Genomic DNA, 19152 nt, shown 5'->3' on the forward strand with positions numbered 1-19152 from the left:
CAAGGAAAAAAAAAAAAACCCGCAAAAATTACTTTGTCACTAAAGCAAGTGCTCAGAATTTTCAACAAACATAAGGATGAGTTAAGAAAGAAGATACTATTTTTAAATATTATAGTACTTATGATTAACTGCAGAATCCTAAAATGTTGTTAATAAATAAATAAAAAACCTGCAATCCTCTGCCTGAGGCTGACTGTGTACAGCAAATGTAGTACAATCCCTATCAGTTCTGGCAGGTGGGTATACAGACTTCACAGGATTACCACCAGAAATTATCTTCATCTCTATGTGGACATGAGAAGTGGAAGGGTAAATAAAGTTCCCAGAGCAGGATTTTATTATCTAACATTTTGAGGCCTGGACCTCTAGCCACTTTTAGTTGCATGGAGATAAAGGAGGGTGGGTTTACAGCTGTGTCTCTATAGGTGGGGGGGTGGTAGTGGTTTTTTTTTTGTTTTCTTTTTGTTTTTTTTTTTTTATTTTTTAAAAGTACTCATCCTAATAAAACAAAGGACAGATGAATCAGTTATACAGTTTTCACAGTGAAAATATATGCATGCTGTTTTGCTAAGCCTGCAGTCAAAAAACAGCATCAATAATTAAATGAAATTTTCCCTTTCAACTTACTGGGGTACAAACCTCAAATAAAACCATCTGTGTTATCCTGATCTACTGCACTTATAACAGATTGTCACTTTTTACAGATAACAGGATTTGTTTTGGGGTTTGTTTTTTCATTACAGAAATAAAAACATCCTTGTAGTTTCCTTCTTCTGTATCACATGTCCCATGAGATTTGGCTATTTCCTACAAGTTCTACAGAAAGGGGAAAATTTGTAAATGGCCTCAGAAATTGTGGTCACAAATTTTGCGTACACCTGTGTGTGCACAAAGTCTACATTTAGCAAATCAGGTTGGCACATGCACAAATTATTTGATCTGCAAATCTGAATGCAAACTGTGTGACCACAAATAGCTACAAATTCAATTTTTCAAACTGTATATTAAAATCTGGTTTACAATGCAGAAGGGGCTGCAATAAATATATATTCTTAGAGCTACATTCCTAGGTCCTAACCTGGGAAAAACTACACATTAGATGCATCTTGCTATTGGCATTAATCTGCTCCCGTGCCAGTGGGGAGCATGTTCCTTCTGTCACACAATTCTAGTAGCACATACAGAGTGGAGAGCCAAACAGAAGAAACAGCACAGGTGAGGCCAGAGCAGCACAAACCATGCTCCTGGGAATCAGAGGGCACAAGACACTAGAGTACAATTTTCTAAAGTGCCAACTGAGTCAGGAGCCTAAGTCTGATTTTCAAAAGAGACAAGTCACATTTGAACATGAGACATAAGCAATTCAGAAAATTTTGCTCTAAGTCTAGATTATGATCTCTACTTTAAAAGCCTGCTCACTGTAGAGCTGTAAATATTAAACACATTTTTTATTCTACAAGGACAGATGTATGACACCCCAAACAATTGAACTTTTATTAGAAAATAAAATGCAGAACATAATAGCTATTTTAATAAATAGTTGGCTCTTAATTTAGGTACCGAGTACTATTAAATCAATCCTCAAAAATTCTACTTGCTCATTTTCCCAGGACAAGTAATTTTATTTTGACAGCCAATTAAAATTTTAATTTTGTAATTAGCTTCATCATTGTGGCAAAGGATAGATAAGCAGATATCATGGGTAGGCAGGTAGATTTTCCTAAGAGTGTCCAAAGGTACATTAAACAACAGTTGCCTGACTTTAGTACCTGAAACCAACGCTAGTATCAGTCTGCCTCGTTTAAAAAAAAAAAAAAAAAAAAAGCAAGCAAGCAGACTTCACATCATAGATCATGACATTGTTCATCCTATAAATACTCACAGACTGTTTCACAACATCTCCCCATTCAGGAGCTACTCCATACTCTGGATTTTCTTTCAAGAATCTGCACAAGTCTTTCAGTGGTGGAGCAAAAGCACCTCCCACCTAAAAAATAAAAAGTTTACTTTGGATTTTCCTGATTTGATACTCTGGTTTCATTTATGTCTTTTTCAAAAAATCAGATATAACCTGACAGCATTAGAAAGCGAAACAGCACTCCAGATTTGTCATTAGTTTCTGTCAGGATGGAATAGAATTGGCACTCTATAAATTTGTTCCAGACGTCAGCAGCCACTAAACTCGCATATACGTAGCAACTTCAATATCTGAGAATCTTACTAACGTAAGATTAGTATAAATGCCAGGGTTTATTTCAGAAATGTACTGAAATGGGATGGTGTCAAACTAATAATGAATATATGAAAACAGGTGTCAAAGTTTTAAAAGGAAAATTCATACTCCTTTTGTTTATTAAAAATTGCTTACCTTTTGGTGGGTGAATCAGTTCTACTCTACCACCACTGAATCTGCTTTTCAAGCGGCACCCTTTTTGTCTAATAAGAGCTGCTCTTTCTGACAGGGTAATCTATTTATTGTCCTATAGTTTCCCACACACAAAAAAAATCAAACTTTAATTCTGAGTTAAGGTTTCTAAAACAGCATATACCATCAATGCAACCCATAAAAAGCAAGGAAATAAGCAGTAAGTCATCAAAAATCCCTGTCAATTCCCCTTTTTTACACCTCATCATGACACGGAAGGGGAGAAATAGGGTTTGACCTAGGACAGAGCTGAATGAAAGGAAGGAGAGGGAAGAGGAGCGCTTCCTCTTTGTTTTTCTCCACTCAAGCTCCTTTCAGCTCAAGCCTCATTTTTAATTCACACTCCCCATGTCCTCCACATCTCTGTTACCTGCCAGACCATCTCTAACCAGCTCTTCATCTCTCCTTAGCAGTGGTGGATTAGGCACTGGGCCAAAGGGGCCTGTGCCCAGGGGCCCCAGACAATTGGGGCATCCCTCCACTCCTGCTGGGGAGTGGGGTTCGGGTGCAGGGGCTTCCTCCGCTCCCCAGCAGGAGTGCTGGGTGGGTGGGCGGGGGGATGGGCAAGCCCCTGTGCTCCGACTCTTTCTCCCACAGTGCTGGGGGATGGGGAGAAGGGGGCACTTGTTCTGGTCCAGGGCCCAACAAAACAGAAATCTGCCTCTGCTCCTTAGCTCCCCATGGGGCTGCCACATGGACAACAGAGGGAACCAAAAAGAGAAGAGAAGAAATGAGCCAGGTGATCAGGATGTTGGGGCAGGGTAGTGATTGGGAACACAGAAGGTAATGGGGCAGGCAGTTTACAGCGGTGAATCTCCTTGCAGCAAAGAGGAAGTAACACTGTGCAGGCAGCTTGTGGCGGGGGGAGCTCAAATGTCTCTGCACTGGGACAACCACCTTCGATAGGATTCCCTAGTGCTGTTGGCTCAGCTCCTTGGGATACCACCACAGGAGAACATAGTGCATTTGTGTCAAAGCACTGGCACTGGCTCCTCCTGGGGCTGCTAACTCAGTGCACTGGGGAGCTTAGGGGAGTCCTTCCAATGCTGGGACAGGCCTTGGTATAGACATGTGGGGATTCCCTCATTTTAGACACCCCCTTTCCCTCCCGCACAAAAAAAAAAAAAATCACATACCCAGGCCTTCCTGAATCCTGCACTCCATCAGGCAGCTTTATGAATGAGTTGGCAGTATCAGAGGGCCTAAAAATTGGGCATGGGGGAGTGAGTGGCTAGCAAGGGCAAGGAGGTTTGGGGATTTTAGGTGCAGAAGAGTGTTTTGCCTGGGGGTCCTCAGGCCACAAAAGAGGCTTCAGAGACCAGTGCTCTTGCGGAATTGGTGCTTGAAAGTCTTCCTGGTGCTGCTCCCTCATTCTCCTACACAGAAGCACAGAGCCACTAGGAGCCCTTGATTGATAAATATTGATGTATGTGCAGCATAGCTCCATTTTCCTGCCAATGCTGTTTGGTGTGCTGGACAGCCAAGGCTGAAGTACCAGAAGAGCTGAGTGTCTGTGCATTGATGAAACAGCACTTGAAGGACTCCCTACAGCAATGCTGCTTTGGGTACACTGTTCAGACTCAAAACCACACTCACGCCCACCACCCCAAGCTCACTCCGACATGCAGAAGTGTTATTCACTCTATTTCCCTGCACATTACCCTTCCCCAAAGCCCAGCTCAATTCCTTCATGCCCTTCCCAAACCCTGATCCATCTGCCTGCAATTCCACATCCCTACCCCAAGCCACATCTCTCCCCCAGAACAGCTCCCTGAAACCTGCCAACCTGACTCATAATGGGTATGTTGGTGAATCAGAATGCAGGTTGGCAGACTGAACACAGAAATAGCTGACAAATCTGAGCAAGTTTATTGGCCAGTCTCAGTGCAAGATAACCTACTAAATTAATTTAAAAAACCTTGAAAGTAGATGATGTCTGAAAGGTAATAGAAGGTATGCGTAAGTTTAGTATTTCTGGTGTTTGTGGCTATTTAACTAGAGTCATCCAAACAAGTGTACGTAAACCAAGGCAAAAACTTCAAGGGGGCATTTTTCAAGTGTTTCCTTTGGAGAAGTTAGCAAACCCTTTATTAAGAAAGTTACAGTAAACTTGCTGAAAGTGTAATTCTCAACACAATCATTAAGGAATGTGAGTGGACACAGTAATAGGATTACCTTTCTAGCATTTCTTCTATTGATCAGCTGAACACGTTCTTCACCAGTGAGACTATTAACATCCAGTTTATTAGGGTTTCGACAACGGTGCCTTTTTTGTTTGGGCCTCCCATCATGAAGCTGCATTCTCTGTTTCAGAGGGATTTAAAAATGAATTAATAATCTTAGTTTTCTAATAAAACTACTTACAAAAGTGCTGAGAAAGTGGACTTGTTTATTTATTCTTATAAGCCTCCCGCTCATTTTAAGGTAAATCTTTTCATATTTCCAACATCACAAGCAGTCTTATCTTGTACAGTAACTCCTGAAAAATGCGACTTTAAACGAAACAATGTTAAGCGAATCCAATTTCCCCATAAGAATTAATGTAAAGGGGGGGGTTAGGTTCCAGGGTAAAATTTTTCGCCAGACAAAAGACACACACACAGTATAAGTTTTAAATAAACAATTTAATACTGTACACTGCAATGATGATTGTGAAGCTTGGTTGAGGTAGTGAAGTCAGAGGGTGGAAGAGGGTTGGATATTTCCCTGGGAATACCTTACTGCTAAACGATGAACTAGCACTCGGCTGAGCCTCAAGGGTTAACGCATTGTTAAGGTAGCTTCACACTCTACAAGGCAGCAAGAATGGAGGGAGGGGAGACAGTGTGGCAGAGAGAGAGACACACACACATTGTCCCTTTAAGTATGCTGACCCCACTCTAAGTATACTGCCTTTTAAAGCAGAGCAGCAAGTTGAGACAGCAGCTGTGGCCAGCCAGCTTCCTCTGTCCTGAGCCCTGTCATGTCCCCTCGCTCTGTGGAAATGGGGTAAAGGAGTGGAGGGCAGGAGCGGCAAGAGGGACACCCCGACATTATCACCCCTCTTCCTTCCCCTTGCACAGCAAGCAGGAGGCTCTTGCGAGCAGCTCTAAGGCAAAAGGTGGGAGGGACAGCTGAACTGCCTGGCAGTTGATAGCCTGCTGGGTGGCTGCTGCACAGGGAACTTAGGGGAGTGAGGAGCTGATGGAGGGGCTGCCAGTCGACCCTAGTTCCAAGCCCTCACAAGCCAGCTGCAACAGGCTGCTTTTTCTCCAAGCAGTGGACAAAGCAGGCAGCTGCCAATCGACAGGAGCACTGCACAACTTTGAATGAGCATGTTCTCTAATTGATCAGCAACGTAACAATGTAACAATATTAACTGGGACGTTAAGTGAGGAGTTACTGTACAGCTGTTATCTCCTGATTTTAAAAACTGAGACAGTCTCAAAGCAGTGGACGGTCAAATCCCCTGCACTACTCTGAAAATCTCAGTATAAAATTCTGGACATTCAGACTACGTTCTTTTAAAATGTATCAATACACTTAGTTAATTTTTCCCAATTATACATTTACTTATCAGCTGGTCAACATATAGCAGAGTAATGGCATTCATTGGGATGTAATGAGTATGAAACACTAAGTTGTCACTCCCAGTTGCTAGTTTGAGGAGAGTGGTGGAAAGGACAACAGGAAAAGGAAAACTGAGGTGACTTAAATGAAACAGGAGGCTCTTTGAGGTGTGTGATCTGTGTTCCACACATGGATACACATGCACACCACATGCCTAAGTCAAGAATTTTTCACAAGCAGCATCTTTTAACCTGCACATGTGCTATGTCTCTCCTTGTGCTTCGAACCGAGGGCATAAAGGGCGGTCTGGACCAATGCCTCTCCAGTTCCTACTCTTACCTCAAATCCAAAAGATCCAGAACAGAAGGGACAGAGAGTGGGAGTGAAATGCAGATAGGGAACGCACATTTTGAAGAACTTCCAGTTACAGATAAGTAATCTGCATTTCTTCTTCGAGTGTGTATGTGTATTCCACAGGTGGGAAATTAACAAGCAGTACTCAAATGGATGTTGGGTATGAGGAGGAAGTGATAGCTGACTGTAATACTGCTATCCTCACAGCTGTATATGCCAGAGAAGATGGACCAAAGCATAATATATAGTGAAGGTATGCAAGGAGCTCCCAGTAACTGCCCTTCATATCTCTACTACGTATCAGCCTCCTGGCAGGGTAGAGACAGTTTTAGAGATGTAGCAGAGTTTCCTTGAGCTTTAGTACAGTGAGCCCTCACTCTATCTGGGAAGAGGGGGAAATATGAGCTAGTTGATAACACAAAGGATAATACAATCAGAAATCCATTTAGAAAATCTCTACACACATACAGCTTGACCCCATGATCTCTTTGCTATGGAAACAAATAGTGTAGATGTCTTTCTAATGTCTTTTGTTCTTTGTACTAGTAAAAGGCCAATGCCCTTCGGACATCCAGAGAATGCAGCCTCCTCATTTCATCTGAGGCATGTGGTTTGGGGGGAAAATAGTGGTAAGTGGGTGGTATGACTCATATGAAACTCAGAAACTTCTTTAGAGATGTATTTGGGGTAGGATGCAATGAGACTTTTTCTTTAGAGAGGTCAGTATATGGCGGATCTGCCATAAGTCCCACAGCTCGCTGAATCTTCTGACTGATGTTATAGTGATTAGAAAGGCCAACTTCATAGACAGGTGGATCATAGAACATGTGGCCAGAGGCTCGAGGGGAGGCTGGTGAGAAATGACAGAACAAAACTGAGGTCCCACTGAGGTGCAAACTTCAACAGTGGAAAGGATCTAAGAATCCCCTTCAAACAGCGAGTTGTGACAGAATGAGTGAAGATCAGGTGGTTATCTGCCAGAGGATGAAAAGCACTGATTGCTGCTAAATGCTCCAAGAAGGAACTGAAAGTGAGACCTGGAGACCAATAAGTAAGAAAATATTCCAGGATAGCAGGAATTCCAGCCAGTTCTGGTGTTGCTGAGCCCAAGTGGAGAAATGCTTCCATTAGGCTGAATAACACGTTAGTAGAGTCTTTTCTGCTTCGTAAAAGACAGATTGCACCATTCTGGAATATGAGCACTCTACATTTGATGTCCATTCAAATACCTGGCTATGATCTGCAGTGGTTCTGGACCAGGGTGCCTGAAAATGCCTTTGTTGTGTTGTGTTAGAAGACCTGGAAACGGGCAGATGTTTAAGGTGGCTGAGCTAAGAACTTCAGCAGATCTGTAAACCAGAACTGTCTCAGCCAGTTTTATACAGATTCACAGATTCCAAGGCCAAAGGGACCATTGTGATCATCTAGTTGAGCACAATAAGGATGATTTGAGCTCTGTCTTGAGAGATTTTCTAAAGAACCTATGGTATTAATGGAATGGGAGGAATGGCATAGATCCTTCCATAATAGCAGCTGAGAAGCTCCCAATGAGACCTTGCCCAGGGCCACTCTGGGGGATGTTTTTGGTCACATGTGAGGCAAAAGGTTCAAGGATGGCACTTTCCATTGCGTGAAGAGAACCAAATTGCGACTTTCCCATTCAGAGTAGCAGAAAAATGTTTGACGAGATGTCTGCTAGGGAATTCTGCACCCCTGGTAAATATACGCCTGACTGGGGTATGTAATGGCTGTTGCACCAGTTCCAGAGACTGACTGTGTCTATACAAAGTGGAAAGAGGATCTTGTTTCCCCATTACTTTTATATATTGTGACAAAGCTCTGTCCTTGTCTCCGTGGGTCCTGCGTTTCCTGACTGATTTCGCTAGCCTCAGAGGCTCACTGTGACCCTCCACTTAACTCTTCTCTCTCTAGAGACAAGGGTCACAGTCTACTGAGCCATTTTCATCATAAGCCAGTGAGGGAGGTTAGGAGAAGCTATCCTCCCTTGCACAGTCTCTGTTGTCTCCCAATCTCAGTAATTAATCGGGGGGAAAAGGGGGGGAGCCCAGGCCCATCCTCTACTCCAGGCTCCAGCCCAGGGACCCTAATAGTATCAGCTATGGTAGCTGACCTTTTAGGAACAGGACACATACAATTCCCTGGGCTACTTCCCCACAGCAGCCTCCACTTCCTCAAGCTCCACTTCACCCTTATCTCACGGCCTTCTTCCTTGTGCTTGATATGGTGTGTACAGTTCAGTCTCTCCAGCAGCGCAACTTCTCAAAGCTCCTGACATGCGCGCCCACCTGACTAACTGAGAGGCTTTTTAACTAGTTTCAGCCATCCCCTGATTGGCTTCAGGTGTCCCAATTAACCCAGCATCCTCCCTGCCTTCTTGAAAGCTCTTAATTGGCCCCAGGTGTCTTAATTGACCTGGAACAGCTGCCATTTACTTATCCTGGTACCAGGGATTTGTTTAACCTGGGGCTAATATATCTATCTCCCACTACTTTTCTATACTCATCTGGCCTTGCCCTGTCACAATACAGAATATAGTTATCCTATTGTCCAACATTACTTAGACATGCCAGGATCAGATAAGTGGGAGGAAGGCATTGCAGGTTCAATGAACCCCTTGAGTTCTAGTAAAGTCATGCATTCTGGACTTCCTAAGGATCCAGAGGCCCTGTGCTGTATGATCACCCATATGAGCATCCCAACCTAAGAGGCACGTATCAGTGAAGATGACTGCCTTGGGAGTCAGTGTGAAGAAAGGGATTCCTCCTGAACTTTGGCTTTGTCCACCAGATGACAGAGTCTAAAACATTGGATAGAACTTCCACCTCATTGTTGATAGTCTCTCTCTCTCTGGTGAGTACACAGAGAGAAACCAGGCTTGAAGATAACAAAGATGAAGCCTGGCAAATGACATCACGTGTGTGCATGGTGCCATGTGGCTGAGGAGGGAAAGGCAAGTTCTGAACTGATTGAGGTCTGGGGTTTGATAGTGACTTGGTTTAGAACTCCTCTAGCCTGAAACCTCTTGGGAAGTAGATAAGTTCTTGCTGTGGCCAAATACAATGTCACCTCTATGAAATTTATGGAACTTGTGGGGGGTTAATATGGATTTCTTGTAATTAATGAAAACACCTAAGAAAGGCAGTAGACTGAGCAGGATTCAGGCTGCCCTCCAGACTTCTTCATAAGATCTGCTCATCAGAAGCCAATCATCAAGGTATGGAAAGATGGTGAATCCCCTTCTCCTCATTCAAGCCAGCACCACTACTGAAAACATTTATAAACACCCTGGGTGCTGCATGGCTAGCCCAAAGGGGAGGACTCTGAATTGGTAATGGTTTTGATCAAAGAGGAACCTTAGCAACCTTCTGTGCGGTGGGAGAACATCTCACGGAAGACTCATACATTTGCACAGGACAGCTACAAACCACGTGCCCTCCTCTAGGGATGGAATTATTGATGCCAAGGCAACTCTGCAGAATTTTAGCTTTTGGATGAATCAGTTCAATCGTCGTAGACTGAGAATGGGCCTCCATCCCTCATTCTTTCTGAGGATCAAAAGGAATGGGGAGTAGAGTCCCCTCCCTTGATATTTAGGTGGCACTTCTTCTTTGGCTCACCAAAGGAGAAGCTGAGTCCACTTCCTGTCAGAGAATCATCTCATGAGAATGGTCCCTGAAAAGGAACTGTGAAGGGGGTTTGTGCATAGGAGTAGCCAGAAACTCAATCAGATATTTACTGTGAATAATTTCCAGTATGCATTTGTTGGCAGCTAGGGCCTTCCAATTGCCAGCAAAATGGGTAAGGTGGCCTCCAAAAATCTGAGGAGACGAATGATGTGGCAACAATAAAGGTATGTGGGAGTCTCTACAGTCTCATCAAAAGAAACTCTTGGACTATGGGTTAGAGTAAGATGTTGCATAGACTGTATTCCTGGGCCTATAAACCTTCTGTCTTTCAGTGGCCTGAGGACATTGATGATAAAAGAGCTGGCGAGGCAGTCTCACCTTATACTTCTGTCTGTGAAGTTCGCTCCTGGGGGCATGGGTACAGAGATGCCAGAGAGTGAAGAGTTGTCTTGGAGTTCTTGAGGAAGCTGAGAGATTTATCTGTCTCCTCATGAAACAGACTGATCGTATCAAAGGGCAGATCCTGGATGGTAGTCTGTACCTATCTAAGGAAATCTGAAGATTGTAACCACAAGTTTCTCCTCATAATAATGGCTGTGTTCCTCTAGACCAGTGGTTCTCAATCAGGGGTATGTGTAAGAAAAAGACTGGATCCTGGACTACTGATAATACTGATGGCTGCACAACAAGGCTGGCAGGTTGGGAAGGGGGAATTACTCTGTATCCCTGGGATAGTCTCTTCCTCTGAAGTGACAATGTCCTGAGATAAAGATGATCTCAACAGGAGGGGTGGATGATAGAGGAGAGCAAAAATGTCCTCCATGGAGACAAAAGATCTCAGACCATCAGGAAGTGCAGGGAGTGTTCATTGATGGAGCCACTGGAACAGGAGTTTCCCTGGTTACAGTGGAAATCTGATCTCATCTGGATCATGTGCTTTAGGCACCATGTCTGCTCTGTTTGTCTTGAGCCTTTGCCATAGGAACCGATGCTAGAATCAGTGGATTTGTATCCCTGCATGCCACTTTCACCTGCTGAGATTTACTCGGGCTTAAGTCCTTGATGCTCATGTGTGCAGGCTCTTCTGACATTGACAGGGTCAGGGAGGGCTCCTTTCTCTTCAAAGCAGTCCTCAAAGACGACAATTTTTTCCTATCCCTTTAATCTCATAGGAAGCGGCTTAGAAGTCTTCGCCTCCATTCCTGAACTTATGCTTGATGAGACTGATGTATTGTTGGTGGATGGGTGTCTCTGACCTGGATCTGATTGGCGTTTCATAGGCTTCTCCATCAGGTGTTTCCTAAGTCTCAGTTCCCAACCCTCATGAGTTCTGGGGGGAAACTTGGCTGAGATGTGAGCCTTACCCAGGCAGCAGAGACAATACAGATGTTCACTGCTCACAGAAATGGAGCGAGGGCAGGAAATGCAGTTTTTGAACCTCAGAATCCCAGGCATAATCTCAGCCTTCTTGGGGGAAAAAAATTCCTTCTTGGGAGGGGTAGAGGGGAACAGAAAATAACTAATAATACTATATGAGAAAAATACTAAAACTATTTAAAATATATTTACAGAAGTGATACAATAGGAAGGATCTGAAGATATCAAAGATTTCAACTCAGACCATCCAGTGGTAAGAAGGACCTGAAGAAGCACTGGCCCACGCTGTTTCATGCCCCCAGTTCAGAGCACGAGTAGAACTACAGAGCATATACAGTCCAGCAGACAATGCCTGCAAAATAACTCTCACCAACCTGCTTGAGATGCCCCCTCCAGCTGGAAGTTGCTCAAGGGACCGCTAGTGACACTTATATAGGACCTCTGGTGTGCCTGTGCTGGGGAAATTGTTCCCCAGTCCAAATACTTCATCAGAGCAGCATATAGGGACCAGAACAGGAGCACAGCTGCAGAGTTTTTACTACCTTTGCTGTCCCATACAGTCACTGACCGTTTTTAAGTATTACCGTAAAAATGACATAAGCCAAGATGTTTAATTTATGAGTGTACAGACTGCTTAATTTTACTATTTGAACAAAAAACCTGGAAATAGCATTTGGCTGAAGTCAAATTTGGATTAGACTGGTGACTAGAGCAATAATGACAGAAGTACATGTAATACATATTTATTCTAATACAGCAGGATTATTAACAATAACAGAATGCCATTAGTCAAGATCATAAAGTATTTGTTAGATATGACTTTCCCTGAAGAGTCTGCACCTGAGGGGCATGTAGATAATCAAGGTGCACTTTTGTTATTTATCAACCAATCAGCATTCAGCATTCTGAAGACTTGACTATTAAGCTAGTTAAAAAACACATTGTTTAACGTGCACAGGCAAGATACTGGAATAAAAATTAAATATTTACAACAGATTGTATTAATATACTTAGTCGTTCTGAATAAAAAGAGCACCCTCAACCTCCTAATACCCTGACAGGTTTACCAACAGTGCACGGACAGAATGGACAGGCCGGACACAAACCAATCACAAAGAAGAGGAGGAGAAAAAGTGGCTGAGAGGCTATGATACAGGTAGCTGGAGAATACTGATGCTTCCTTTTAGTTATTCAGCTTCTAATAGTTATTTGAAATTATTCTTACATGGAAATATTAGAATTTAGTTCAAAATGTAACTAAATTTATATACACCCAGTGCAAGACAAAAGGTACACAAACAATTCCATTTCAAGCTCATCATTTCTTGCTTCCCCTTTTGTACTGATAAAGTTACAATTTTCAGGAGTACTTTACATCCGGGTATACCAGTTTACCCAATATTACTACATATTAAAACACTTTTACAGAACAGAAAATTTTTGGTTTTAATCCCATAAATGTCTGTTCTGTACAGATTTATGGGTCAGTAGATCAGAAGCTCAGAAGTATCAAGGTGGGAATAGCAAATCCATTTCACATTTGACACTACTAAGCATTTAGAATATAGGTCCTTATGACATTTATCCCATTGTAACCAACTTACTCTTCTTGAATAATTGTGAAAATGCACACACATCCATTTTCAGTGTCATTTATAACTAATGAAACATCACAAGAATACTTTTTCCTAATTTTCATTAAAGAAATATTTAAAATTGATTAGTCTCCATAAAAAATGGCAACAGATAATGCATCTTGCTATTATTTTTTATTAGTGATTAAATGCTATATTCATGGACTGGTCTTAGTGTACAAATTGCATGGAGATGGGAAGAAGAAAGATAGAAATGAAGAGACCATTCCGAACTACCTCCTCTTCAAATAAAATGAAAATAAAGAAGGGGAAGAAGAAGAAAAAAAGAGAAGAGAATAAGGAATCCCATGTGGCATATATTATAAGTTTAAATACAGTATGCAGAGGCAGAATGAGACTCACTATTTAGGTACTGCAGAGTTCAAAAGAATACTCACAGGAATAAAAGCTCCCAAATCTTCAACATAACCAGGATGTTCCTTAAGCCATTTTTCTAAATCCTTCCTTTTTGGTGCATCATCCCCTGCAAGTCTTGTTCCATCTTTCAGGTTAATAACAGGAACTGGGCTTTCTGCATCAAGCAGACCTTGGGACTGAGCATAAGGAAGTGCTGGGTTTATTACTGGAGCAATTTGCGAGGCGTTAATGCCTGGACTAACCTGTAGAAAGACAAAATGTTCTGAGAAACATGCAATACATTGGAAAATCAATGTCACAAAGAATATGTAGGTGGTCTCCAATTTAGTTAAATACACAGCCAATTACATTCTGAAAAAGATCTATATGTAATTTTCCATATTGTAATTAAGCAATATTATAGATGTGGCTTTTTGTTTATTTTTAATAAAAAACCTTTCCAGTTCACATTTAAAAGATTATAAGTAAGGCAATACTTGAATTGTGAGATGATCATCAAAAAATTGTGAACAAGCCATGGAAAATTGCAGAAAAGTAATAATGGACCTTATTATTTGCAGTAATAAAGTCTATTATTACTTTTCTACAATTTTTCACTTTCAGCCACTCATGGCTTAGAGTGGTGGCTCCCGCTGTTGTCCGCCTGGGGCTGACAGAAGGAGCCGGGGCTCCAACTGTCAAAATTGCAGTGGAAGTGTAATATTGCAGAATCTGCAATTTTCACAATATTGCAAGTTAAGAAGGACCTTAATTATAAACTTATACTGAGTAATTCCAGATTAAGTATTGTGAATGCTAAAGTTTAGCAATTATTTGTTCACAGCACAATAAGCTCAATGAAGTAAAATGGATCTCATATTTTGGATACAGAATCACATTTACTTACATGATTAGGTGGTTTATTTCTATTTATAAAGAGGATGTCAACTCCTTCTACATTCTTCCTCCTTCCTCTCCTCTTTTTGACTACAGGTTGGCTGTCCACTATCACTCCATTAGCATTAGCTGTTAGCTGATTGGAAGCACCTATCAAATTAATAATTCAATATAATTAAGGAGTCAAAGGTGTGTTCCGTTTTAATCAGGAACACATTCAATAAAAAAGTTCCATAATTTGAAATAGTGTAAAGATAATTCCCACATATAAAGAAAAAATCATCTAACTCAGTGGTCCTCAACCTTTTTGTGGCCAGTAGCACATTCATGTTTTCAGAAGTGTGTGGCGGGCACCAACAATTTCTCAAGGCTTATTTTGTATTTGTACATTAAATAATACAAAACCCATCACATTTACTATTACATAATACATGAATCCATAAGATAAAAAGGGTAATTTTACATATAAAAGGTATTAATTAAATTATTCAGCAATTACTGTCACCTTACCAGTAAATTTGCTCTTTTTTATCTACTTGTAAGAAAAATTAATGAGTTCTCAAAAAGTACATATCAAACAGTTTTCATCTTACTTATTTTAAAAAGGTAAAACATTGTTGAACTGCTGGTCCAAATATATTTATTATTCTTACTTTAACACAGAATGAAGCCTGCAGCCCCAGAGTTCTCTGTCCCTGACAGGCGCGGGGCCATGGTTTATCTCCGGTTTAAGCCGTGGCTCCGCGCCTGTCGGGAACCGAGAACACCGGCGCCTGCAATCTGCAGCCCCATAGTTCTTTGTCCCCTGCAGGCGCGCAGCCCTGGCTTCTCTCCCATGCTGGGCACTAGGCGGGCCCCGCACCTGCCAGGGACCGAGAACGCCAGCGCCCGCAACCTGCAGCCCGAGTCCTCTGTCCCCGGCAGGTGCGGAGCCCTGGCTTCTCTCCCCTGCTGGGCACTAGGTGGGCACACATAAATGCCCCAGCAGGCGCCATGGCGTCTGCGGGCACCGTGTTGGGGACCACTGAACTAACTGCTAAAGAGACCCTGTAACAAGTACAGAAAAACAAAAAGGATCAATACATCATAGTTGCAGCTGCTAGTACTATTAAAATAAAACTATCACCTATTTTTCCATCTCCACTGTATAAGGGAAAGATCTTTTAACTCCAAATGATTAAATTTAATTTTCTAGTACAGAAGAAACTATCGGTGCATTTTATTTATTTGTGAACCAATATTATTCAGTGCTGTTAGCCTGACCATGATTAGCTCAGAACAGTGTTTTTAGCAGACAACTGCTCCAAAGCCAGCAGGAAAGACACAACCGTTTGTGAAGTATCACCCAAATTAGTGATGTTGAAAAAAGGAAAGCAAGTGTTCTTAAATCAGTATTCTATACATAAATATCATTCACCAACATACTGAACCAATTTTAAGGTAACATGTTTTGGACTTAAATTCCTAGAAAGTTGTACCCATTTAAGAATCTCCATCAAGGTACTGAAAAGCTCAACATTCAAAATATGAGAGACTACATCATCTTCCAAAATAATGTCTTACGATTGACTTAAAAACATGTGTGTGTGTGTTTAAAACCACTGTTTTTCACCTGTCTTGATTTGTCACCTTTCCAGGGGAGCGGCCCATGCACACTGTGTACGTGATCATCTTAGGATCAAAATACAACCTTAAATACACACAAAAATGCAGCATCTTTTTTCACTGATTAGAGGGAACTCCGCTTACCTTCTATTGATCTCTTGGGGGGCATGTGGCAATTCCATTCTATCCAGTCCTTAGCTAAAAAGGATAGGCAGCTGCTCCAATCATGTTTCCCCACAATCTACTGTCATCTACATTCACTCCCACTCATATTTCCCCCTCCCTCAGTTTCTTACCCATCACATTCTCTTTCACACCACATTCCTCTGCACTCTTTCAGCTCCTCTCACTTTGCCTTTATATCTTCCTGCCACCCCTCAGATGGCCTCCTGATCCCAACATTCCCTAGTAGCCCATCCCATCTGTATTCTGCTTCTCAAACTCCTTTGATTCATAGTGCCCTGTCCAGTTTCCTAACCCACTCCATTCCCTCATAGTCCCTACAATCCCATTCCTAACACCTCTATATTTTGCCTGGCCCTCAGTGAGTAATGGGACACTATCTTCCCTGACTGCAGCCTGGCTTCAGAGTCATTGGAAACCAAAAGGATGGTATCTATCTTTGCTAAGGGCAGCCTCACATTCATCTGATAAGGTCAAATGGATATATAATCCATCTTGCTAAGGGAGGCTTTTGCCTTCAGATCCAGATGGTAATGGGATATGGCAGCCATTTTAGATGAGGGCAAAAATTTGCAAGATTGAAGAAAAAATAAGACATTAATGAGAACCCTTAAAGATCCCAAATATTGCACAAGTTGACAACACTGTCAGACATATTTAATAGGCTTAAGGCTCTTAGATGTATTATCCTGTTTTAAGTTGAAACTTGACATACCAAGTTTCTACTACTGTATTTTTATGTAGCTTGTATTCAACAAAATGATTTCAATAAACTTCTATTCTACATAAATGAAAAATGTGTACATTTTTCAAAATTAAAGATCTATTTTGGAATTGCTGTAACTCGAGCTTAGATTTAAAAAATGTAAAGAATTGGTCAATATTATGACCATCTTAAATATTGTGTCTACTTCATGTTTACAGACATCATTTTTCATAAAGCTTACTCACATGCATAACTCAGGTATACATGAGAGATTATAATGTCTCCATAAGACATTACGGTCTACTGGGTTACTATTACACACAAACACACACAAACCACAAAGTTCTTAAGAAGCTATTGTAATGGACAGGGTAAATAATATCCCTTTTAGACATTTTCTGAATACATATTCACATAATAAAGCTACTGACAATTACTACGCTAACCATCCGTAAGTTTACCACAATGAGACCACAGTGGCACCAAAGAAATCATGACACCATCACAAGAACTAGAAGGCATCCAATGAAATGGAGAGGTAAATTTCAAAAGTATAAAAGGAATGCCCTCCCTCCGCCCCCCGGTGTAATTAACCTCTGGAACTTAATGACTTTCTTAGCTATAATTAGAAATAGATCCAAAACAAATACCTAAATCTAAACATTCCTTGTTATGAAAAATCGAGGGTCCAGATCAGAGGCTACTTTCCCGCTGTAATACATACTTCTGATTGAACTACAATACAGTTTTGTTCAGATTATTATTAAGGATCACAGTAATAAAGCACAAAACTGTCTCTACTGGTCTGTCACATCTTACACGTATTTAACATGCGTGATTTCAGCTTTGCACGGTCGGGGGGGGGAAGTGCAGGTGATTTCACCAGCGTGAGACGTAAATCTGCTGTTCCCACTAAAATAATTTATGGGGGGACTTGACAGCAATAGCATGTCTTTAGGCCTGTGATAAGGTTTTCCCCTATAATAACCCTGGAGAGTTGGCAAAAAAATCCAAAAACCCCACAACAGTTTAAATAGTGTGTCGGCCCCAGAGTGAGTGTGAGATGGGAGAAACGAATCTGCTGTTCCCACTACAGTACTCAGTCCCCCTGTGCCTCTCATGCTGTGTGCATCTCGCCGTTCTGAGTGAGATTCTACTGTGCCTGTACTGTGACAGTACGTATTTTTCAGACTGTATAACATGGCCCCTAAATGCAAGGCACTTACTTCATCTGGTGCTCAACCGAAGAAACAGCGATGCATACCAACACTGGAGGAAAAACTGGTTGTGTTGGACTTAGAGAGACGGTATGTACATCGCCAACATGGCGCGCAAATACGGCTGCAAAGAATCTAGCATCTGTGCCATCAAGATTTGAGAGGACAGAAATTTGTCAAGCCGTGGCATCAAATGCTCCAGTAATTGCTAAGGTGACGAGCCAAGTGCGTGATAAGACTTTAGTGAAGACTGAAAAGGCATTAAACTTATGGCTGGAAGACATGAATCATAATCGTGTGCCTATCAATGGCAACATGTTGCGAGAAAAGGCTCTTAGCATCTATGTGCTGTTCAAACCTCCCGCCGAAGAGGAACAGCCTTCTGATAAGAAGGAATTCAAAGCCAGCCAAGGTTGGCTAAGCAGTTTTAGGAACTGCTTCAACCTCAAAAACATGCAGACTACTGGTGAGGCTACATCTGCCAATGAGGACACAGCAAAAGCCTATCCCGAACAATTAAAGAAAATCATAGAGGAAAGGGGCTATCTTCCAGAACAAGTTTTTAATGCTGACGAGACTGGGCTCTTCTGGGAAAAAATGCCCACCTGCACTTACATTTCGAAATCAGAAAGACAAGCCCCTGGCTTCAAAGCAACTAAAGACTGTGACTGTGTTGCTTTGTGGCAATGCAGCTGGGCATTGCTCTACAGGCCTGCAAATCACTGTGCCTTAACAGGCAAGAACAAAAATCGCCTGCCTGTGTTCTGGCAATCAAATAAAAAGGCTTGGGTGATGGCAGCATTATTTCTGTACTGGTTCCACAAGTGTTTCATTCTGGAGGTCAAGCAGTACCTTGAAGAGAAAGGACTTGACTTTAAAGTCTTGCTGATCGTACACAATGCTTCTGGCCACCCTGCAGCACTCCAGTTTGAGAATAACGACATTGAAGTCATCTTTCTCCCCTCCCAATACCACCTCCATCCTCTCGACCAACGTGTCATTAGCTGTTTCAAGGCCACGTACACGAGGTTTACATTTTCATGGATCCTTACCGCTATGGATGCTGATCCCAATGTTAGTGTGATGGAGTGTTGGAAGTCCTTCAACATTGCTGATTGCATCACTTATATTAAACAGGCAATGGATGCAATCAAGTCTGAAACAGTCAACGCATGTTGGCGAAACCTATGGGAAGACTGTG

The 19152-nt window shown here is 41.9% G+C and overlaps 1 protein-coding gene across 13 annotated transcripts in view; it reads right to left on the minus strand.

The window, feature by feature from the left end:
• The window catches only part of CHD9 (chromodomain helicase DNA binding protein 9), a 204044-nt gene that overhangs the window by 4563 nt on the left and 180329 nt on the right, over positions 1–19152 (minus strand). For all 13 annotated transcript variants that reach the window (XM_030581909.1, XM_030581904.1, XM_030581914.1 and 10 more), the window contains 4 exons: positions 14251–14390; positions 13385–13606; positions 4601–4729; positions 1883–1987 (listed from right to left, as the gene is read on the minus strand). In XM_030581909.1, the coding sequence (XP_030437769.1) occupies positions 1883–1987; positions 4601–4729; positions 13385–13606; positions 14251–14390 (596 nt within the window). The remainder of the gene's footprint in view (positions 1–1882; positions 1988–4600; positions 4730–13384; positions 13607–14250; positions 14391–19152) is intronic.

The sequence above is a fragment of the Gopherus evgoodei genome, chromosome 12 (assembly GCF_007399415.2).
Source record: "Gopherus evgoodei ecotype Sinaloan lineage chromosome 12, rGopEvg1_v1.p, whole genome shotgun sequence".
In the NCBI taxonomy this organism is placed as follows: domain Eukaryota; kingdom Metazoa; phylum Chordata; order Testudines; family Testudinidae; genus Gopherus; species Gopherus evgoodei.